The 23,412-nt window shown below is 50.3% G+C and overlaps 1 protein-coding gene across 1 annotated transcript in view; it reads left to right on the top strand.

Annotated features, from left to right (window-relative positions):
• FRMPD1 (FERM and PDZ domain containing 1) overlaps positions 1-20,748 on the top strand; it is a 38,863-nt gene extending 18,115 nt beyond the window's left edge. Inside the window, exons 5-15 of the mRNA XM_006103213.3 lie at positions 455-562; positions 2,782-2,877; positions 4,902-5,027; positions 6,648-6,767; positions 7,988-8,124; positions 9,958-10,084; positions 10,204-10,299; positions 12,354-12,536; positions 13,305-13,452; positions 14,225-15,010; positions 18,240-20,748. Of these exons, the coding sequence (XP_006103275.1) occupies positions 455-562; positions 2,782-2,877; positions 4,902-5,027; positions 6,648-6,767; positions 7,988-8,124; positions 9,958-10,084; positions 10,204-10,299; positions 12,354-12,536; positions 13,305-13,452; positions 14,225-15,010; positions 18,240-20,623 (4,311 nt within the window). The 3' untranslated portion in view covers positions 20,624-20,748. The remainder of the gene's footprint in view (positions 1-454; positions 563-2,781; positions 2,878-4,901; positions 5,028-6,647; positions 6,768-7,987; positions 8,125-9,957; positions 10,085-10,203; positions 10,300-12,353; positions 12,537-13,304; positions 13,453-14,224; positions 15,011-18,239) is intronic.
• The last annotated feature ends 2,664 nt before the right edge of the window (positions 20,749-23,412 follow it).

Genomic DNA, 23,412 nt, shown 5'->3' with positions numbered 1-23,412 from the left:
TGGCATCATAGAGACATTTCGTGGATTTGGGTCCCTATATAGTAGAAAGGGGTCGTGCATAGTAATCCCACCATCGCAAGAGCAGTAACCCGCCTCCCTCAGCTTTGCCTAAAATTTTTTTTTAAGAACGGGGCGATTCGGGTATGCTTATGTGAAGAGTCTTGTTCTACAACGAGCCCTGATGCTTTGAATGACCAGCATCGTTCCGTTCAGGTGGCAACTGGTAGGGGAGGGGGGAGCTCGAGAGCAACTGTAGGAATTGGAAGCAATGCATATTTAGATTAACCAAGGGACACCAGACACTGGGGGCGGTAGGGGGCTTTTTCCTGGATGGGAATGGGCTGGGGGTGGGGGGGTGGGGTCAATTGGGGGAAAAAGGAGACATATGTAAAACTTTAGACAATTAAAAAATGATAATAATAAAAATAAAACGTGTCATGTTACTGTTTTGCAGGGAGTCCCCAAGTCATCCTTCCTGACCGAGGAGAAGAGAGCCAGGCTGAAGACCAACCCTGTGAAGGTACACTTCGCTGAGGAAGTGCTCGTCAGCGCACACAGCCAGGTGCGTCCTGGGCAGGGCATTGAAGTGACTCTGTGTGAGGCTGGTGAGCTGCCCTCTTGCACACAGCAGCCTAAGACTGTGGAATCCCACAGCACGGAGAGGATGCAGAGGGCGTGCAGTGGGTTTGCTAGAGGCTCTGTGCACCCCCAGTAGCACTCATGGGGAGAGTTCTCTCTGGGGGCTCTGGGAGGGGACCAGGGAGAAAAGCACTGGGTGTGGCTCTCGGTTATTCCATGGCACCATTCTCCTGCTCATGAAATTCAACAGATCCCAGCTGTTAAGTTCTGCTTTTGAGTCTTTAAACTCAGTATTCCCTCCGAAGGTGATATACAGTGGTAGTGATCATGGTAGTAGGAATGGCTTTTTTATTTTTTAAGAGCCCATCTATTGACTCTCTATTGTGTGAACCTAAACTGTTTGTGTACATAATCCTTAGTCACCACAATACTCTGCAAGGGAGGTATTGTAACAAAAGAAGAAGCCAAGGCTTAAAGAGGTTAAGAGAATTAACCTCTGAGATCACATCGCAAAAAAAAACAACAGGAGCCCAGGTCTCTGTTACTTCCATTCTTTTGTGTTCTACCATGACATGCTGTTTAGTTCCTTTGATATGAGGGGAACCAGGGTTGCGGGTTCAGAAGACATATTAGTAAAGAGAAAATATTGGCCGCAGTTTGATGTTTTTAATGTGGACTGTTAGATAAAAGACTCATTTATTCATAATCTACACATTTCCCTCCAGTAGTCTGTAGCTTTTGCCATTCTGAATTCAGCGACCACTATTAGATTTTGAAATTTCCAGGTTAGAGCTTGTCCTTATCTTCTCGCATAGAGACCAGCAAGTGGGGAGTCCTGGCCATTTAAACAAGAGATCCAGGTGATCAGGTTCACATCTGCAGAGCCCTTATTTTCTGCATGTCCTGCTGCCTAACAGACCACACTGCGTTCGACCTGAGAGGGAAAGGTGGATTTGTTCAGGAAAGGGCCCGTGGGAGGCCCAATGCATTAATCAGAAAAGACCCGAGATCTGTCACTCAGCAATATTCGAGTCTCTGTGTGTTCACATTTATGAAAATGAGTTGAACCTCTTCATCACATTAAATTTAGATTCAACATGTGATGTTGTTTTAAAAGTAAGATTTCCTTCTCTTTTTTTTAATGTTTTTAATGATTTCAGAGAAAGGAGGTCAAGGGAGGTCAAGGGAGAGAGAGATAGAAAGAGAGAAATATTGGCCAGATATCGTTGATGGGCTGCCTCCTGTACACCTCCTGCTGGAGATCAAGCTCACAGCTGGGCTTGTACCCTGACCAGGAATCGAACTGTGACCTGGTTCATTGGTCGATGCTCAACCACCAGCCGGGCTCAACATGTGTTTTTAAGAGTAGTACACAGTGATGAGACGTAGGGGCTAGAACCCACTAACAACCCTGGTTCCAGCTTGGATCTCAGTGACTCTAGAACCTCTCGCTGGTTCTGGAAGACGATAGCCCCAAGGATGCTCTTTATTTGCACTGAACACTCAGAGGTCAGTTGTTATGAGAGCTGGCCCTGGGGCATTCTCCAAACCCAAAGGGAACATCCCCTGCCCTGCTCCACCTCGGGAATTCTGGCTGGCGTGGGGTCCCCAAACACTGACCAGGCCTCTGCCTCCTTTCCAAAAAGCCCTCCGAGAGTGGTGATTCCTTAGGAGGTCCCAAGAGTATGGGGTGATGGTTGGGATGAGGGGAGGCAGAGAGCAGCCCTCTGCCCTTTGGTGATGCTTCCCTACAGGGAATACTGCAGTGAAATGGGGGAGGGGGAGTCTCAGGGGTTTCACTCCAACCTCACCAGGAGCAGGAGCAGGAGCAGGAGCAGGAGCAGGAGCAGGAGCAGGAGCAGGTCGTACCTGCAGCAGGCAATAAACAGGAGGAACTCATCTCATTGTACCTGCTTGTCATCTGACTTGTTAAACTGCATCCCCTAAGGATGGCAACCAGCAGTGAGGTATCGGCTGATGATTCTGATGCGATGCTATCAGTATGCCCCCATCTCTCGGGTCCCACGTCTCTTGAACAAATCGAGCCTGTCTGTGTGGCATAGGCCTCGCCCATTGGAGAAATCTCCCGATGCAGGAATCACGCCGTGGCATGAGGCGGAGGCGAGGGAGGACCTGTTCTCCGCACCACGCAGAGCTGGAGGCAGGAAGGGCTAGCTTCACCCCTACCCTTGTGTTTTCCAGGGAAATTCTCTGCTGTGTATGCCCAACGTGCTCAAGCTGTACTTGGAGAATGGACAGACCAAAGCTTTCAAGTTTGAAGCAGACACCACTGTGAAGGTATTAAGAGTAAACTTGAATCTCTTCCCCGGTGAGAATTTGCTGGCTCCCCGGATCCCCCGCATCTTGCCCTGCGGCTGCCTTGGTGGTCTCACAACCACCATAGTCTGAGCACCTGCAAGAAGCCAAGCACTGTGTTATCTCATTAGTTGTACAACCACCCAGCAAGATTTCATCACCATCCTGCAGGGGAGGAAATCAGGGCTCAGAGAGGTGAAGTGACTTGCCTTCACCCTTAACCACTGGACTTCCCTGCCTCTTGCATGTGATCCCCCCCATCTGCTACCCAAAAGATAAAGCAGCTCAAAACCCAGATGAAATGTCAGGGCAGGCCCAGGCCTCTGCATATTCTGTCCTGAGTTGAAATCAGTTTCACTTACATTTAACACGTTCCCCCTACAAGATGCTCTGGGCAGAGGGTGAGGTAGAGAGTGAGGTAAAGGGTGGGCACTGTATTCCAGGAGCTTACTGCCTACTTGAGGGAGAAAGGACATTCAAGGAGCGCCCAGTAGTCGAGGGCAGGATGAAATAAGGGCTGTAAGGAGAGGGACAAAGAAGTGCTCTGTGTAGAGGTAAGAGTCCACCTGTTCCATCCGGTCAGGACAGCAGAGAAGGCTTTGGGAAGAAGGTGGACCTGAGCTGAGCTTTGAAGGGCAACTAAGAATTCAACAAGGGCAGGTGGGAATGGGCTGCTGGGGGGTAGGGCTGGAGGGGGCACATCAGTCTCAGGGAGTCACGTTAACTGATGCAGAGAGCCAGTCAGATGAGCACTGCCCCGTTTGGGGTATTACGTTCTCAGCGAGTTTAGTGGATGAGAGGCAATAAGCAAGAAACCAAATCTAGTGTGTTTGAACACTTGCCATCTGCCAGGTACTGCTCTACGTGCCCTATATGGGAAATTAATTTAATGTACACAACAACCCTATGAGATAGTGTTAACATTGTTATTATTTTACAGACCAAAAAAAGAATGAGGCATAAAGAGAGTAAGCAGTTTATCCCGGGACATACAGCTAGTAAGTGGTAGTCTAGTTGTAGAACCCATTCACTTAATTTTAATATACTGTCTCTCACTGAAGAACATAGCTTAGCCCTGGCCAGTTTTGGCTCAGTGGATAGAGCGTCGGCCTGCAGACCTAAGGGTCCCAGGTTCAATTCCGGTCAGGGGCACATGCCTGGGTTGCGGGCTCGGTCCAACGTGCAGGGGGCAGCCAATCAATGATTCCCTCTCATCATTGATGTTCCTAGCTCCCTCTCCCTTCCTCTATGAAATCAATAATAATAAAAAAAGAACATAGCTTATGTTGAAGAAAATAATATTAGTGATGAGGGAAATAAACAGAACCCTAGGACGGAAAATGGCGGGGCAATCAGATTTAGATACAGTGACCAGAAAAGGCCTCTCTGAAGAGAAAGACGCAGCCTTGTGAACAGCAATGGGGAAGTGTGCCCGGCAGCGGGAACAGCACGTGTGAATGCCTTGAGGCAGCAGAGACCTGGTGATGGCCAGGGGCCGCTGTGGCATAGCAACTCTATCGGCACAGTATGAATTATCCCATCCGATCAGCGACTCTAAATAGGCATCACTGTACTCCATTTCTCAGGAAGAAACAGGTTCAGAAGCACCTGGTTAATTTCTCACAGCTGCGGAGCAGGTGGGTGCTGGGGTTCAATCTGGTAGGCAGTTGAAGATGCAGACTCCAGAGAGAAGATGAATCCGCTGACCTTAAAGGGAGGCATCAGCCCCCAGGGGTGGCTGCAGTCTTCCAAGTAAAGCAGGAGAGGAGAGCTGTATGGGCGGCCTGAGGAGGGGGTGCAGCGCCAGGAGGGGCATGAGAAGTCTCCTGGGTGTCCTGTCAAGATTCAGCTGCCTGCGCTGGCAGTGGACCCAGTGAGCACCCGCCTTTCTCTCCCCAACTGCACCGAGGAGCAGAGAGAAGGCCAGGGGAGTCCTCCCTGTTCTGGGCCTGAGCCTGAGGGCCAGCCTGCTCCTCAGGTGACCCCCATGCCTCTCTGTGTGGCAGGACATCATCCTCACGGTGAAGGAGAAGCTGTCGATCCGATGTACGGAGTACTTTGCGCTGGTCCTAGAAGAGCAGTACAACGTCTCACGGCTGCACCTGCTGCATGAGGAGGAGCTCATCCAGCAGGTACGACCTGCTCCTGCTCCTGCTCCTGCTCCTGGTGAGGAGATCCGGGCTGGGCAGCTGTGTGCCTCAGCCAGGACATGGGGCACAGGGCTCAGCACATCGGCAGGTTTGAGGCACTTTCTTGTGCCAAGAAGGCACAGAGTCGCTCCGCCTGGAGGTAACAGGGCTAGAGTCAGGCCTGATTTTCCCATGAGGCCCCATTTTGCAGATGTGGAAACAGAGGCTTAGAGAGGTAAGGTGACGTACTCAAGGTAACACAGCCAGTCGAGCCCCATCTTCTGCTTCAGCTCAGATGAACTTCCCCTGAGCGTGCTGCCTCTGAGATGTCAGGGAAGCATTTGTTACTGTGTCTAAGACAGCCGTGGGCAAACTACGGCCCGCGGGCCGGATCCGACCCGTTTGAAATGAATAAAACTAAAAAAAAAAAGACCGTACCCTTTTATGTAATGATGTTTACTTTGAATTTATATTAGTTCACACAAATACTCCATCCATGCTTTTGTTCCGGCCCTCCGGTCCAGTTTAAGAACCCACTGTGGCCCTCGAGTCAAAAAGTTTGCCCACCCCTGGTCTAAGCCCTTTTTGTGAGACTTACCCCAGTGCTGGTCCCCGAGGGCAGGATAGAACAAACAGTCCCTCTGCACCACGCAGTCTTTTGGCCATTCAGTGATTTGCTGTACCAACTTTTTAAAGCCAACACAGGTCAGTTCAACAAATCCTTGCTGAGTGTGTCCTCTTACAAAGAGGAGTAGGATCTCCACAATTGGAAAAGGAGAAGGGGCTTTTAAGCAGGGCAACAGCATGAGCAGGACATGACCTCGTGCAACCCACTCTCAGCGTTCCTCATTGCAGATGGAGTCTGACTCTACTCACCCTCCTCTCATTGCTGGTGCTTGCACACATTTTTTTAAAAATCATTTCTGGCCCTAGCCGGTTTGGCTCAGTGGATAGAGCGTCAGCCTGCAGACTGAAGGGTCCCGGGTTCGATTCCGGTCAAGGGCATGTACCTTGGTTGTGGGCACATCCCCAGTAGGGGGTGTGCAGGAGGCAGCTGATCGATGTTTCTCTCTCACCGATGTTTCTAACTCTCTATCCCTCTCCCTTCCTCTCTGTAAAAAATCAATAAAATATATATTTTTTTAAAAATCATTTCTGTTCTATTAGCATTGGAAAAGAGGAACACATTAAATCCCTAAGATAGTTTAAGTGGGGAAAAAAGGTGCATAATATATATAATGTAGACTATTATTTGTAGGAAAGAAAGCATGAATAGGAGCATGTATGATATTTATACATAGACTGTTTCTGGAAAGGCTTATAAGAAACTGGAGATTTCTTTCCAAAAATTTCTCCTGGGAAGGGGAATAAGTTAACAGAGTCAGTGGGAAACTTTGTTCTTTTGAGCTTTTACATTTTATACTCCTGGGAAAGTCAAATTAGGAGCAAAGGCCTGCGCTGCCTTGGGAAACATTAAATTGAAATCTCTGGGAACTGTCTTTCATTGTCTTTTTTTTTTTTGTAGGTTTTTGTTGTTGTTGTTGTTGTTTAGTTTTTTTGTGTGTGGAATAATTGCAGGAACAAGGCAGCTAAGATTAATAGTATCTCCCTTCCCCATCGCAGGTGGTGGAAAAGGAAGAGTTACAAGACTACCGCTGCCTCTTCAGGGTATGTTTTGTTCCCAAGGACCCCCTGGACCTCCTGAAAGAAGACCCCGTGGCCTTTGAATACCTCTATCTGCAGGTGACTGGGTCCGCGCTTCCTAAAATAACAGTGGTCATTCTCAAAGATGAAATTAGGTGTTGTTGTTTTTTTTAATTAAATTTTTATTGTCGACACTGTTGCAGGTGTTCCCTATTTCCCGCCCCCCTGTGCCCGCCTCCATGCTGTCCCCGCCCCCCTCCCCAGGCCTTCACCACACTGTAGTTTGTGTCCATGGGCTATGCATATATGTTCATTAGCTAATCCCTTCACCTTCCTTTAACCAGTCCCCCCAGCCTCTCTCCCCTCTGACCTCTGTCAGTCTGTTCAATGTATCGATGCCTCTGGCTCTATTTTGTTCATCATTTTATTTTGTTCATTAGATTCCAAATACTAGTGAGGTCGTATGGTATTTGTCTTTCTCTGCCCGGCTTATTTTGCTTAGATGGACCTAGAGATTGGGTTATTTTGAACATGAGCTCAAGGCAATTAAGCAACTCCCTGGTGTAGATTATCTTTATCTGAAGGAGAATGGGCCCTGAATATCCCTTACAATTCCCTTTTCCATCACGGAGTTGCGATCTTCGGAGATTAGTGATGTATTAATGAAATTTAGGCTGTCCTCAGTGTAGATGCTACATTTCCTAACGCCATTTAAGATCTTTAGAGTTACAGTTTTTATTGCTAAAAGAGGCTTTAGTGCTTCAAAGCTTTATTTTACAAATGCTGAAAGGTCACGTGATTTGCCTGGGTCACCCATTTAGTGGTGAAGCCAAAAATGGCTTCCTTGGTCCCTGTAGCCTTTTGCTGCCCTTCCTCTACCTCCATAGGTGAAATTTACTATGTCATTTTTATTCTGATGAAAAGGAATCATTTGGGAGGCATCAATATTTTACAGATGAGGTAACTCACACTAGGTGGATTGATTTGCCCAAAGTCTTACAGAAATGATGGTAGCAACTAATAACAGCAATACTTTATTTTTGCGTAGTACTGTGCCCCTCATACCTGCTTTCAGAAGCATTATCTAGTTTAAACCCCACAGAAACCACCTAAGGTAGACATAACTATCCCTATTTAGCAATGGGAAGAAAAGCAATGTTCAGAGAGTCTTAGTAACTTAACCAAGGTCACACAGCCAAGCACAGGCAGAGCCAGGTCTCGAGGCCGAGCTCCTGGGCCTGCTGCCTTTTGCCTGAGAGAACTAGGAACACAGTTCCTCTGTTGCTGGTTCCCAGTTCCCCTGATCCCATCTCTTCCAGAGCTGCAGCGACGTGCTCCAGGAGCGCTTTGCTGTGGAAATGAAATGCAGCTCTGCGCTGAGACTTGCGGCCCTGCACATCCAGGAGCGGATCTACGCCTGCGCCCAGCCACAGAAGATCTCTTTGAAGTACATAGAGTGAGTGGTGGGGGCTTCTCTGACCCCTCAGCAGCTGCTGTGCTGTGTGGGTAATCCGCTGGCCCCTGGCCACAATGGCCACATTCCACAGAAAGCTGATACCTACCTAGCCTTCTGTCCCTTGTCTTTCTATCCATTTCCTCTCCACCCTCTCCCACCCAGCCGGGCTCCCCCAGATGTCAGACTCTGGCTGCTCCCTCTGGGGCAGATGCCAAGTCCAGATAGAGTGACACAGGATCCCTTTGTAAGTTCCCAGTTCCTGGGAGAATGCATAGGGCAGTCTTTTGATAACTTTAATGAAAAGCTCTGATAAGGGAAGGAATGCCTTGAAAATTAATGTGTGAACCAATTATGTTGCATTATATTCCGACTAAGGAAGTTTCAGATCCTGGGATTCCAACACCACCTAATTCTTAGCTGAAAATTTGCTCTTGGCAGTATCACCCAGGTTTGCTAACCCCCTCACCAAATCTCAGCTCTGTTGTCCTATCTGGCATCAGAGTCAAAAAAGAGTCAAATTTAAAAATTGAAACAGATCTAGGGCTCTGTCCCTGATGTACTGGGTCAAAGCTCTAGAGAGCGGGATCTGAGAATCTGTATTTTAACAAGTTTGTTGGAGGCTTTTGAGGCTGTTAGGGTAGCACCATTCTGAAGCACGACCTCAGGGATTCACTGGTGCTACGTGCTGCCCCTGAGAGTGTGTTAGACATGCGGGGTCATTATTTGTCACGTACTAGTACATTGTAGTGAAAAAAGATCAAGGTTGCCCTGACCGGTTTGGCTCAGTGGATAGAGCATCGGCCTCCGGACTGAAGGGTCCCAGGTTCAATTCCGGTCAAAGGCATGTACCTTGGTTGCGGGCACATCCCCAGTAGGGAGTGTGCAGGAGGCAGCTGATCAATGTTTCTCTCTCAAAGATGTTTCTAACTCTCTATCCCTTTCCCTTCCTCTCTGTAAAAAAGCAATAAAATATATTTTAAAAATATTATGATAAATAAAATTAAACTACAATCTGAAGAGCTTTAAAAAAAAAAAAGATCAAGGTCTCCTGCTCTGATTAACAAAATATCACACTGCACCAAGAGTAATAATCTCCCAGAAAGATCAGTGGGGTTTTCCTGAGTAGCTGGGGCTTTTGTGTATGTGTTGGGGTGAGGGGTAAGAAATATATATAAATATATTTATAAACATATATTATGTACTTACATAAAATACCCTATATAATAAGAGCCTAATATGTAAATTGGCCAAACTGCAGGATGACTGGTGGAACAACCGGTCGCTATGATGCACACTGACCACCAGGGGGCAGGCGCTCAATGCAGGAGCTGCCCTCAGCCCGAAAGCCCCAGGCCAGCCAAGGCAGGTGCCCGCAGGGCCCCCGATTGCCCCGCCGGTTGCCCTGCAGAGGGAGGCAACCAACTAGCAGCAGTTGGGGGGGGGAGGTGGGGGCAGGGCCAGCGAGGGGGCGGCATCAAGTTGGCCAAGGCAGGTGCCAGTGGGGGTCCCCCGATCGCCCCACCGGTTGCCCCACAGATCGACCCTGATCACCCGTCAGGCCTAGGGACCTTACCCGTGTACGAATTTCGTGCACCAGGCCTCTAGTAAGTATATATTAATATATAATTTATAGAAATACATAAGATATTTCTATATATTTCTATGTATTTACACACACATAAATGTACATGTGTATGTATCTCTGTTGAGAAAGAGGCTCAGCTGCAGTATCCTGAGAACGCTAAGTACCGAGTCAAATGTAACTATGCTCTTCAGCAGAGCCACCAAGTACACTGTAAAAATTAGCCTCCTCGTCTCCCATGTCTCATGCAGGAAAGACTGGGGCATAGAGAACTTCATTTCTCCAACGTTACTCCGAAACATGAAAGGCAAAGACATCAAGAAAGCCATAAGCTTCCACATGAAGAGGAACCAGAATCTGCTGGAACCCCGACAGAAGGTAATGGAGCCCTGGCCCCGGCCGACCCACCCAGCTGTCTGGGGGCTGCATCTGCAACATTGCCTTGATTGTAGCAAGTGAATGACTCTAACTTACGTCTTTTTTTCCTTCTATTTAAGCAACTTATTTCCGCTGCCCAGCTACGTTTAAATTATCTACAGATCCTTGGGGAACTCAAGACATACGGCGGGAAAATCTTTAATGCTACTTTAATGGTACGTGTTAGAGAACCGTGGAATCCCACGCTTGTGAGGGACCTTAGAAGTCCTGTGAAGATCGGTGAACTTGTGGCCTAAAATTTTTGAGAACTCTGTCAAGGACTAGAATTTGTTTGGGGAAGTAAATATTGGGGAGTGTTTCTTGTGCCCTTGCTTGGTGCTAGCCCTATGGTAGGTGCTGGGGGAGGCAGAGCTGACGTTATTTCCACCTTCCGATGATCGAACAAAGTAGCCACCAGACAAAGCAGAGCCACGAGAGACACACAGGGCGATGGCGGTAAGGAAAGGCAAGAAGGTTGGATTTGGCCAGATTTCCGTAGAGAGGAAAGGCATTTGGAGGGAAGGGTGCTGTAAGCTATTTACTGTGGAGCTTTGGGAATATGAAGGTGGAGAGGGAAAAGGGGAAACCATACAGGAAAGATAAGAATGTTAGACTGACGGCCAGGCTGGGGCCCGGATTATTCAGACAAAGGGAAGAACTGAGGAGGGAAAAGAGAAGCAAAGGAGCCTTCTGCTCTGTTACCCGGCCCTCCCCCTGCTTCCTTCTTGGAGCCGAGGCCCAGAGCTGTGTGCTTTTCAGCCGTCAGTAATGGGGCTGTGGCCTAAGGGAACTCTCCCCACCACTCAGTCAGCCCCAGAACTCTCCAGCACAAAGCCAGGGAATTTACCAATGAGAGATTTAAAAAAAAAAAAAACATTAACAAATCTTCTTTTAGTAGATTTAGTATGTCTCTCAGTCATTTAAAGTGATGGGTCCATTTAATCAGATTGCCGACTTAACAATATAGATAGAAAAAGAGAATCCATGTTTTGAGAGCAAGATAGAACAATCAGATCAAGCATGTCAAACTCGAGGCCCGCAGGCTGCATGCCTCGTTTATTTGGCCCGTGTTAGCCTTTGAGTTTGACATGCTTGAGTCAGATAGTTAGGGGAAGGGAAAAATAGATGGCGTCTTATACGAGTAGATGACCCAAAGGTAGAAGAGAGACCAGAGCACAGAAAGGAAGGCTTGAAGGTACAAGAAAAGCTTCCCACTTTTCCCAAGGGCCAACCCTGCCATCTCCCAGCTGTCCCCAGCCCCCCTTTACCGTTACTATCTAAGGAAATAATTGGTAATGGGAAAAGAAACGACATGGAGCTGGCTCAGGGTGCTTGCTGGCCACTGGGGTTACACTGTAGATAAACACAGTCTGTCGTCAGGGAACTTGGCAGGGAATCTGAGACTTGAGTACAAATAATTACAATAAGAAGTCACAGCTCAGTGTTATGGGAGACGTAGACAGGAAGTAGTGTGGGAACAGCACAGAGGAAAAGGACTATTCTGGTTTGAGGAGCCAGAGATCAGGCAGATAGTTTCTGTAGATGTTTACAGTAGGTTTTGATGGAAGCTTTTCAAGAAAGGTCAGGATTTCTGTAGGTAAGGATGGCAGGGAAGGGATTCCAAGAGGAGTGAAATAGGCACATAGGTATGAAAATACAGAGAAAGATAAATATCACATGATCTCACTCATTTGTGGACTATAATGAATAACATAAACCGATGAACAAAAACAGATTCAGAGACAGAGAAGCATCAATGAGATGCTCAAACCTCAGAGGGAAGGTAGGGGAGGGTGGGGGTAAGGGGGAGAGATCAACCAAAGGAATTCTATGCATGCCTATAAGCATAAGCGATGGACGCAGACAACAGGGGGTGAGGGTGAGGGCAAGACTGGGGGGATGAGGGGACAATGGGGGGATAAAGACACATTTGTAATACTTTAATCAATAAAAAGTTAAAAAAGAAAAAAAAATACAAGTTGCGTCGACAGAACAGGTAATAGTCTGGTTTGGCTCTCTGTTGTGAAGCGTCTTGAAGAGATCATTTGTACTTAATTTATCTGTCACTGGGGCCCAGTTCAGGCTGTTGCCTAACTTGGTGGTCCAGAGAGTGGCGGTGGGGACCTGAAATAAGAATCCGGAGTTTGCAGAGAGAGGTATCTTGTCTTACATGTGCAGTGTGTTTTACTAGCTGTGAGTGGGAACTAATTCCTCCTCTGCCCTTCTGCAGTTACAGGATAGAGAATCCTATGTTGCCCTTCTAGTGGGAGCCAAGTATGGGATTAGCCAGATTATCAATAGCAAACTCAACATCATGTCCACGTTGGCCGAGTTTGCAAACATCAGCCGTGTGGAGCTGACAGAAGAGTCTGAGAAAGTGAGCGTGGTCAAAGTGTACCTGCAGGACATCAAGGTAACACACAGGGGAGAGGTTCTGCATCCAGCTCCTGGAGTTGGGGGCTAACTCATTTTAGGGTAGTTTGTATGCGTGTGGATATTTACAGTCTAACATCCAACATTTGCTTAAGAGGATGACTTGTCCATTCTGTCCCATCAAAGGGAAAGTGGTAACCACGGTGCATTTTCCCGGGCAGGTCCTGAAAGGTTTCTTCGTATAAACTGAGCCTGACCTTGTGCTTTCCTGATGGGTTCAGAAACTTAGATGGGAGCACCAGATGGGACCAGAAAGGCTGTCCAAGAGTTTTGAGAGGCAGCAATTAAAATGGGTAAATGATGTAGTGAACTTCCTGAGCCTCCGGGGGAGGTCCTGCATTTGTCCTGCCTTTCTTTGCTTTCCTGTCAACATGATCAGAGATGGTGCTTGATTCTTACCACCCTCTCTCTCCTCTGTTTGCTTTTGCTTCTTTTCCTTTTCTAGGTCAGGTCTTGAAGGGGCCCCATTACATGAATGAGCAGAGTGGGGTGGGTGGTTTGGATGGGAGGCGAGGATAGGGGTCAGAGATGGAGAGGCAGGAGATATTGTGGAGTTTCGATGGGAGGAACCCACACATGCATTTGCTCATTTCAAGTCTTAAAGGTGAGAATACAGGACGTGAAGCCTGCCTGGGGACCAGGGCTGGGTTTGCTTGGAATTTCTCATCAGCCCCATAGGGTCTTGTTGTCAGGCTTTGGACTGTCCCTTCGCCCTTCACAGGCTTAAGAGCTCTCTTTGCCTTCGAAGGTTCTGACGTTGCTCCTGGAATCCAACAGTGCAAAAGACCTGGCCTGCCTGGTCGCTGGGTACTACAGGCTGTTTGTCGACCCGGTTACCTCCATCTTCCTCTGGCCGGGGAACAAACAGCAGGTGCACCGAGTGTCTGCTGAGGAAGGTGAGGCACTGAGGCTTGCCCCGGTGAGGATGGGCCCGTTTCACTGCCCTGTGGGTAAGGGCAGCCTAAAGGGAGGTGGAGAATTGAGTTGAGCTGACACTTCTACTCAAGTTGATGTGAGCTATTTCTCCATTTATTTCTTTGTAAACAGTTGATCTTTCTTTTTTTAAAAAAAATTATTGATTTCAGAGAGGAAGGGAGATGAAGAGAAAGAAACATCAATGGTGAGAGAGAAGCATTGATTGGCTGCCTCCTGCACACCCCACACTGGGGATGGAGCCCGCAACCCAGGCATGTGCCCTTGGCCGGAATCGAACCTGGGACCCTTCAGTCCGCAGGCCGATGCTCTATCCACTGAGCCAAGCCGGCTAGGGCTGTTTTGGATTTTAAATATGATTCCCATCTGACTTTGATCCCAGACAGGACAGAGCTGAGATTGGGGGAGGAAACCTGTGCAATACTGCCCAAGCCAAGTGAAATCCAATCAAAGAAACAGCCCCCAAGTGTCTGGGAACAGATAGCTCTCCTTGGAAGAGGGGGTGGAGGTAGTCCTGTCTCTTTCAGGGGGTTCCCATGGATGTGGGAAAGGAGGCCTGATGTTGTGTGTCCCACGGACCCTGTGCCAGTCACTATAGCGGGATCTGGGCCAGTCACCCGCCTGGACCTCAGCTTTCTAATCTGGAACCTGGAGGGCCAGCAGCAGTGGGGGTTGGGGGGCACCTGCCAGTCCCCGGGGGCTGTTTTGTGACCCTCCGCGTCCCCTGTGTTGCAGGCTACGAGTCCAGGGCGTGCAGTGACTCAGAGGAGTCCTCCGAAGTGGACTGCGTGCTGGAGCCCCTCTCTGACCAACACCTGCCAAGGCCGGGCCCCTGCAGATCGCCCGCAAAAGAGGAGCAGCCCCCCGGGGACAGCCCCACGCCTGAGGTGGCCGGGAGAGGCCCGAGCGCCTGCGGGGCCAGCAGCGTGACCGACAGTGCCGAGTCCGAGGCGTCCGACTCGGCCAACACCGAGAGCCGAGGCTGCAGGACCAGCGGCTCGAGCGAGTCCATGGATGCCCTGGAGGAGGATGACTTGGACGCCTGCTCCTCCAGCAGGTCCGGCTTCTTCCACTTCGGCTTCCCGGAGAGAGGCGAATCTGACAGCCAGGAGGAGAGGAGCAGGATAGAGACCAGCGGCTTCCTCTGTCTCCTGGACCTGGCCCAGCGAGCCAGCCCTCAGCCCCAGAAGACGGAGCTCTCTGAGAGCCCCGCTCCTGGGACCTTCGGCTGGGCACCAGACCCCAGTGCAGCCCGGCTGGACCCCGGGCTGTACGAGGGCAGCCAGACTGACTACTACAGCCTGTGCTCCAGCGTCTCCCCGGCCAGGCACCTGAGTGACAGCTCAGACAGCACAGCTTCCCGGCAGGGTGGGGGCCCGCCAGCCTGGGGCCAGCAGGGCTGGTCTGAGGCCCAGCCCAGCTCCACGCTGGAGGCCCTGGGCCCTGCCTGCGAGGAGGGCAGCTCGGATGAGGAATACTACGATGCAGCTGACAAGCTCACACCCCCAGACACCCTCTCAGGTGAGCCCCACCACCACCACCACCCCCAGGTCTGCAGACTCACAGGCAGGGACCAAGCTTGAGGGGGAAACACATGAGTAAAGCCGGGTCATGGTCCTCTTCTGAGGAGGCTGCCCTGGGGTCTGTGGACTAAATTACAAGTATCATGACTTCGCCCGGCTGGTGTGGCTCAGTGGTTGAGGGTTGGGTCAATCTATGAACAAGGAGGTCACAGCTCGATTCCCAGCCAGGGCAAATGCCTGGTTTGTGGGCTCAGTTGCCAGTAGGGGGTGTGCAAGAGGCAGCCAATCAATGATTCTCTCTCGTCATTGATGTTTCTATCTCTCTCTCTCCCTCTCCATTCCTCTCTGAAATCAATAAAAATATATTTTTTAAAAGGAATCATGACTTCAAGTCAGAGCTACAAGGAAGGTTCAGAGAACTGTGGGCAAGCAGCGATGGGCAAGGATAGAGGCATTCACAGTGGGAATCCGGGAAGGCTTCCCAGAGGAGGTGGGAGAGTGCTGAGACTGGTGAGATAGACAGAATTTACATAGAAAGCAACGGGTTTGACAGGGGTGCCCAGCAGAAGGTAGCAGATGTGTCATTACCGACCCTGAAGCTACATTCAATGAGGCCTTGAAGCAAGAAGAACCCGCCTGACAGGCTATGGTGGCCCCTTAAGGGACCCTGACGTAGGAAGGCAGGGGAGGCCTGTTGGCCTGTTTCTCTCAGGTTCCTCTTGCCTTCCTCCCTGTACAGTGGGCGAGTCCTTCCATACAAGTGACTTCCCAGCTGACCTGAGAGCCTTCCAGGACATTTACACACACAGATATTGAAGGTGACCCACTAGGACAGTGGTTCTCAACCTTCTGGCCCTTTAAATACAGTTCCTCATGTTGTGGCCCAACCATAAAGTTATTTTCGTTGCTACTTCATAACTGTAATGTTGCTACTGTTATGAATCTTAATGTAAATATCTGATATGCAGGATGGTCTTAGGCGACCCCTGCGAAAAGGTCGTTCGACCGCCAAAGGGGTCTCGACCCACAGGTTGAGAACCAGTGCACTAGGAGCTGGGGACGCCACCGCCCTTGCAGTTCTGCTTCCGCCCTTTCCAGGTGCTGCCTGCCTGCAGTGGTTGCCCTTTGCTCGTGGAGAAAGGCCAGCTCCTTAGGTTGAGGCCCTGTGTGACACGGCCTCTGTCTGCCTCTCTGCTCCTGAGCCCTCTCCCTGCTTCCTGCCACACAGACCTCCTGGCCATTCTTTAAAAGGGCCAGGCTTGCCATGGCCGGTTTGGCTCAGTGGATAGAGCGTCAGCCTGTGAACTGAAAGGTCCCAGGTTTGATTCCGGTCAAGGGCACATGCCCAGGTTGTGGACTTGATCCCCAGTGGGGGACTTGCAGGAGGCAGCCGATCCATGATTCTCTCTCATCATGGATGTTTCTATCTCTCTCTCCCTCTTCCTTCCTCTCTGAAATCAATAAAAATATATTTAAAAAAATAAAATAAAAGGGCCAGGCTCTTTCCCACCCCTGGCCTTTGTGCATGCTGCTCCTCACCCTGATCTTGTTGCTGATGCCCATTTATCTGTCAGCACCCCGACCCCCACCACCACCACCTCTAAAAATTCACTTTTTCTAGAAACTTAAACCAGACCACCAAGAGTAGGACGGGTCTCCCCAGGCCTGTCACACCTTCCTGCAGCACCTGTTAGCACTGCCTGTAATTATGTGTTTATGTGTGTGATCTGGTGCTGATGTTTCTCTCCCTCACTACACTGGAAACTCACTACACTGTGTCCCAGCACATAGTGCCTGGCAGTTGTTGCTGAGTGAATGGATGAGCTCTCCACCATCTACGCTGAGTTCATTGACTGTGCCCCTGGGGAAAGGAGAGACCATGGCCAGCTTGTGCACTGCCCTCCAACTGCGTCCATGCCCCAGCCTTGCCCTGTTGGGCTGGGCATTGTGCTGGGGGCACGATGGGGGCAAGACAGGCCATCAGTCCAGGCCTTCCTCTAGCCCAGGACATAGGACCATACCGGACATTGCCTATTGGATAGAGAGCCAGTGTGGACCTGGGCAGACAGCCCAGAACTGGGACTCCTGGCCCAACTCCCTGAGGGAGCCTCTCCCTTCTCGGCCTCAGAAACAGTGTTGGTCGGTGGCGGTAGGTGGCCTAGGCAGCAGCTCCAAAATGTGACTGGGCCTCAAAATCACCCAGGGGACCTCGATTCAAGCCCGTCGATTCCTGGGTCCCAGCCTCAGAGATTCTGACGTAAGAGGTCTGAGAAGCAGCCCCCCATCAGGTGTTTAATAAGGGGCAGCCCGTTAGGAACAACGGTCTGAGTGTGAGAGCCCTCTGAGTCTCAGGTGCCGGCCTGGGACCCCATCCTCTGGCTGACTCCCAGGGCTTCTTCACAGGGTGCCTCTCGGCTCAGGGAGATCCATCCCGCACGCACACGACCCCTCCCCATGTCTGAGAGTCACGCCACGTGGTCAAAAGCAGGCTCCTCAGAACCTCACAGATGTAGTGACAGGAACAACCACGGTAGCAGCTCCCTCCGGTGAACACGGTAGGCACAAGGCCTTGTGCCGGGTGCCAGAGACGCACTCATCCATTTAACCTGCATGGCCGTGCGGCTTGGTCCCTTGGTGCTGACTGACTCGGGTTAACACAGCACAAAGGAAAAGTGGGAAAGGATGTAAGAAAGCTTAGAAAATTGCTAGCAAAGGAAGACCTGCTTCCGACACAGGCAGCAACCAGACCAGGAGGCTGGGTAGCAGGATTCCTTGTCGTGTCGTCAGGAAAATGTGGCTATAAAGAATGACCTCTACTTTTATTATTATTATTTTTTAAATCGGTGTTTGAACTTGAAGTTCTAGGAAAGGTATGGCTGACTTCCTGGGTCATAAATCTGACCACTTGGCTGATGGGGACGGGGCGCCTTCACTGATAGTTCCAGCAACTGTAACCATTGTTGGGGGGAGGGGGAGATGTCAGTCCCTAAAAGACAAATGAAGGACAATGAAACGGATCTTGGGCAACTAAGAATCAAAAACTGTCTGCCACAGTTACTATCCCCAACTTTCAGAGGAGGAAATTGAGGAGACCAAGGTTTAACTTGCCCAAAGTTACGCAGCCCGGCCATGGTTTGAACTCAGGCAGTCCTGAGTCCTGAGCCCAAGCTCTGAGGGCCGCTTTGTTTTCCTGCTTCTTATGTACTTTTTCCTTTCTTGATTCTCAGGGCCCGGAGCTATTTCTGCTGCAGAACCCAGTGCCACACGCACACAGAGTGAGGCTAGCTCCTGCAGCCCCGAGGACGGCCTGAGAACTGGACCGGACGGAAGAGAGGCACGCAGAAGGGGAGGGGTGAAAAAGTATGCCAAGACCCTGAGAAAAAGAAGGTCTTTCCTACAGACCGACTACACCTGTCAGGTCTCGTTTCCCCTGGTGCCGTCAGCCTCCCTGGAGAACATGGACGACGTGTGCTACTACGACAGGGAGCCCTACCTGGCCCTTGGTGCGCCCTCCCCAACTGTGTCCTCTCTGCAGGACGTGCAAGGCGAGCCCGGCCTCCTGGAGACCAAGGCCCTGGGGCTGCTGGCTCCCTTGAGGGAGGCCAAGAGCAAAAACCCAGCCGCCCGGGTCATGGAGATGGAGCCGGAGACCATGGAAACCAAATCGGTCATCGACTCTCGAGTGTCTTCTATTTCCGCCATTCGCCTCCGGATTGACCCCGGTCCTAAAGAGAATTCTGGGGGTGCCCCTGTGCCTGCCACTGTTGCCAGTTGCCCAGCAAGCACCCCTAACTGTCCCAACCCAGGTTCATCTGGCCCAGACACTGCTCAGACAGAGTCTTCCCAAACTTTATCTGCATTTCAAGACTCGGATGGCAGTGCCCCTGAAGAACTCTCCATGGAGCTTGAGGGCAGCACCTCCCCCCTCTCCAGTGCTGAGCCGAACACAGGCAGCGTCTGCCTGGCCATCAGCCAGGGGCCACCTACTGTCTCTCCAGGAGACACACTAGAGCTGGGAGGAGTCCTGTTGGAAGCAGGATTGGGATCCCTGTTTACAAATCCTACGCAAGAGACTGCCCCCCAAAACACCGAGCCCTTGTTGCCTCTTGGAGACAGGCCTGGAAGTGGTGAATGTGGAATAAATTCAGGAGAGAAGGCAGCTCCTTTCCCAATAAAGGAAGAGCAACAAGGACAACTATCTCTGGACCGTGATGGAGGAGTTACAAACAAAAATGTCACCAACTTATGTCATGATGAACCTGGCAAGGACCCAGGTGACCCTGAGGGTGATGTGTCAAGTGCTGTTCCGCAGACGACTGGTGTCGGTGCTCCAGATGGCGGGATAGCAGCCTCCCCCTCCTTGGAGACTCCTGTAACAGGGACGGACCCGACCCCAGCACACTCCCCCGCCGAACGCCAAGGGCAACGCAGAGAAACCCCAAGCCATGCCTGCCAGGCCCCAGATCAAAAACTATTGGCAGAGCTGGATTTAGACCCGGATTTCCTGCCTGAGAACCAGACCATTCCATCAGCCTCCCCTCTGGAGGAGGGCAAAGCAGAGCCGCTTAACCATGTGACAGGGGAAGACACGGGCCCTAGAGACACCCCTCAGCAGGTCTGTTTTACTCCCAGGCCTTCTCCGCTACACCCACTCCCATGTCCCCAAGGGGAGCCCCACTCAGAAGGTTCAACCCAATGTTCACTGTCAGAAAGCAGAGACAAAACCCCTAGCATCTGCCTCCCAGCTGAGAAGTCTTTCTTGTGCTTTTCCCCAGAAAGCCATCCTAAAGTCTCTGCCAGTCTCAGGATGGCCACATCTCTGGGGTTTGCGGGGGTGAATGAGACAGTGGCCCCCGGGATTGGAATGGAGCAGTGCAGCTGCCAGCTCTCCTATGCCACCTGCTTCCGTGGCCTGCAGCCTGAGACAGAGGAAGAAGACAGGGACTCGGAAGCACCCCCCACCGCCCCCCTCACCTCACCGCCCTCTGCAGGAAGCGGGCTGGCCCTGCCCTGGAGGCCGGCCCGGGCCCACAGCTGCAGCGCGGAGCCCCTGTTGAGAAACAGCCACATCTGGCCGGAGTACTGCTCCAGGGCTCTGACGCGGTTGAAAGCTGCCCCCGCCAGCACTCCCGAGGGCTTCATCCGACTCTCGGAGAGCTTGCTGGAATTACAAGACATTTTAGAAGCTTCCTGGGGGAATGGGGACAAGCACCCCCCAGAGAAGTGCACCTGGCACTTTTCTGAAAGCCGGAGCCACCTCTGCATGGGCTCCCAGAAGCTCCTGTCCAGCTGTCAGCACGTGATCAGAATGGACCAGTCCCCCGAAGAGATGCAGGGTGCCGTGCGCGACACCTTCCAGTACCTGGTCCAGCTGGCTGGCCTGTGCTTCCAGTTCACGGACTGCAGCCGCTGCTCCGCCCGGCACAGGGAGGCAGCCGGGAACCTCAGGGACGTGGTGTACACCTACCACCAGTTTGTGGAGGCCGCCAAGCTGACCTGCGAGAGAGGCTACCACGACCTGAGTGTGAAACTCTTGGCCCATCAGTGCACGGCCCTCACGGCTGCCGTGTTCTGTTTGACCCAGAAGTTCCGGGCATCCACTGCCCTGTGAGCAGGCTGGCTGCCCAGACCCCCGGCCCTGCCCTGGATGCTTCCCGGGAAGCCTCTTCCGTCCCTCCACCCGCCCTCTCAGATGTTTACTATTTAGAGTATTTAAATAAACTGCTGCTTAATCTTGGTCTGAGTCAGACAGAATGATCATAAGTTTGGGTCCAAACATTCACTCCGGTCCATTCAACATACATTTACTGAATACCTCCTCTGGGCCAGGCCGTATGCGAGGAGCTCAGGATAATTATAGACAAATAAGACAAGACCCTCCCAGGTCAGGATGCTCACAGACCTTGTGGGATACAGATAAGTAGATTACCATCAGTAACGTGTGTCCTAAAAGGAGCATTTCCTGGGGTGTGGAACCAAGAAGTCACAAACTGTTCCAAGAAGCAGGGGTGAGGAAGGAAGCTGGGGCTCACCAAAAAACAAAGTTTTCTTATGCCACACTATTTGGCAGTAACTTTCACAAACAGGATTGAATGCATGTGGTATCTGATAGATTCCATCTTCACGAGCACCTGCACCAGGAGCCCTGGTGATCTTGGCGGCCTCGCTGTGATAAGCCTAGACTGCCACTAGGTGGCAGTAAGTCCCTTAGCTGTGTCGCTACACTCTTCGGGTGTGCTCCGTGCTTTATCTGAAATTGACTGCACCCCTAAATCTTGCGTCCTATTTTTGTTTTAAATAGTTAAATGGCGAACATGAAAGCCCTGAACTAGGTTTGCCTTTTTGAGAATAATATTAGCACAAAATATATTTAGTACCTTTCTCACCAATCCCAGCTGAGCCCCTTAATCCCAGTTAATCTTGGGGGGACCTTGGACAAGCTATTTCACCTCTCATTGCTCTGGTTTTCCCTTCTGTAAAATGGGGACACGAATAGTGCCTGCTCTGTAGGGTAGACACCTAGTAAATAATCTAGGAAATACTCAGGAAGTAATGAACGCCCAGCTTTGTGGCTGCTCCTCCTGGTCTGAAATCCTGCCCTGCGTTTGTTTTCTGACTCCAGGAAAACTGATTTCCAGCTACCTTGGGAGCTGTTTGCCCCTGGCTTCTCTGTCCAGGCCAAAGGGGGTGTAGACACTCACCTTGGACGGCTAGAGTTCATCCGAGGGGTCCCTTTGCCCCTCTGGTGCTCCTGGTCAGTTGTGAGCTCAGTGCTGCCTCTGTGGGTCCTCTCCTCTAGGACTCCCCAATTCCTCTTCTTCTTCACCCAGCAAGAGCAGGAGCAGATTTGTAGGTGTTTAGTCCCCCACCCACGTGCTTTCCAATCAGAAGGAAAGCAATGCCTTGGGAGAAGAGGAAAAACATCCTTCCCACCCCCTGTTACCAGTTACTTGTTAACTAGTAAACAGTTAACCAGTACTTGTGCCAGGAAAATATCTTCTTTTCTTAGAGGCCTGTTTCTTTTCACAGAATACTTGGAATTAAATTTAAATGAGGCTCTTGAACACAGATTTGAAGTAATTTCATGGCCATGAAAAACAATAGGACACCGAAATAATAAACATGGTATGATGTTAAGAAGGACCTAAATGCTTTTACCAGCAGAAAGCTATAAAGAGCTACATAACTTGTTTATGTGAGCACCATCTATATGCTTGCAAGTTTAGAGAAGGCGCTCAGGACTTCAACTCAATCAGGGCTTGAATCCTGGCAGTGTTATTACAGGCACTTGTTTGAATCTCAGTCTCCCCACTGACAAAAGGAAATACTAGTCTCCATTTAGTGAGGGTCCACAATGTGCAAGATGCCCTGAAAACACTTTCTTATCCACACAACACCCTAAAGTAGACATCCTATATAATGAAAGCCTAATATGCAAATGGACTGAATGACAGAACGACTGGTCGCTATGACACGCACTGACCACCAGGGGGCAGATGCTCAACACGGGAGCTGCCCAAGGTGGGTGCCAGTGTCCCCTCCCCGCAATTCGCCCCGCCAGTCGTCCCACAGATTGGCCCTGATCGCCAGCCAGGCCTAGGGACCCTACCCGTTCACAAATTTTGTGCACCAGGCCTCTAGTTGTTATATATATAATATACATTCAGTATTACTATGGGAAATAATTCATAGGAAGAAGATTGAAGCCTCCAGCACAAGCACTCAAATAATGGTTTCCTTCTTTCTTTGCTTCCTCTCCCCTCAAATCCATGAACTCCCTTGGGTTGCTACAGTATGGAGCTGGCATTTTGCTCTGCAATTTCCATGAGGAGTAGTAAGTCCCAGAAGTTCTGAGAAACCCCCCATTGCTTGTTGAGATGCTAAAGTACGGGGAGGTACCCTGATTAGCACTTCCTTTGAAATACACAACTCCTACATGAGATAAGCAGAGTGGGACTGCCTACTCCACAATGTAATAGTTGTTTAATGACTAAGAAACTACTGGACATTTACATTTCTCCTTTCTTTTCCCACCCATAATCGGCTGATTCATTTCTTTCAAAAAACATTTATGGCACACCCATGCCAGGTAATACCTAATGCAGGATTAGGGATGTAAATAATTGGGGGAGATCCTGTTTTCAAGTATTCTTGGTCCAAGAGATAAAAGGACATATAGAAATAGAGACCTACAACATAAGGCATGTAATGCTCAGGGCAACCAAAGAGAACAGATAAAGTGTATGCGAGCTTAAAGGAGAGAAGTCATTGTTGGGTGGGAGCAAAATAGTGATCAGGGAAAGTTTCCTGTAGGAGGCAGCATTAATTAGAACTGGTTTGTCAGGACACATTTTTGAGTAGCTATTGTGTGCCATGCCCTGGATTTGATAGATAGGAAGA

Source organism: Myotis lucifugus, unplaced genomic scaffold, assembly GCF_000147115.1.
Source record: "Myotis lucifugus unplaced genomic scaffold, Myoluc2.0 scaffold_472, whole genome shotgun sequence".
In the NCBI taxonomy this organism is placed as follows: domain Eukaryota; kingdom Metazoa; phylum Chordata; class Mammalia; order Chiroptera; family Vespertilionidae; genus Myotis; species Myotis lucifugus.
Note: the sequence above shows the minus strand (reverse complement) of the source record. Positions and strands in the feature narration are given on the sequence as shown.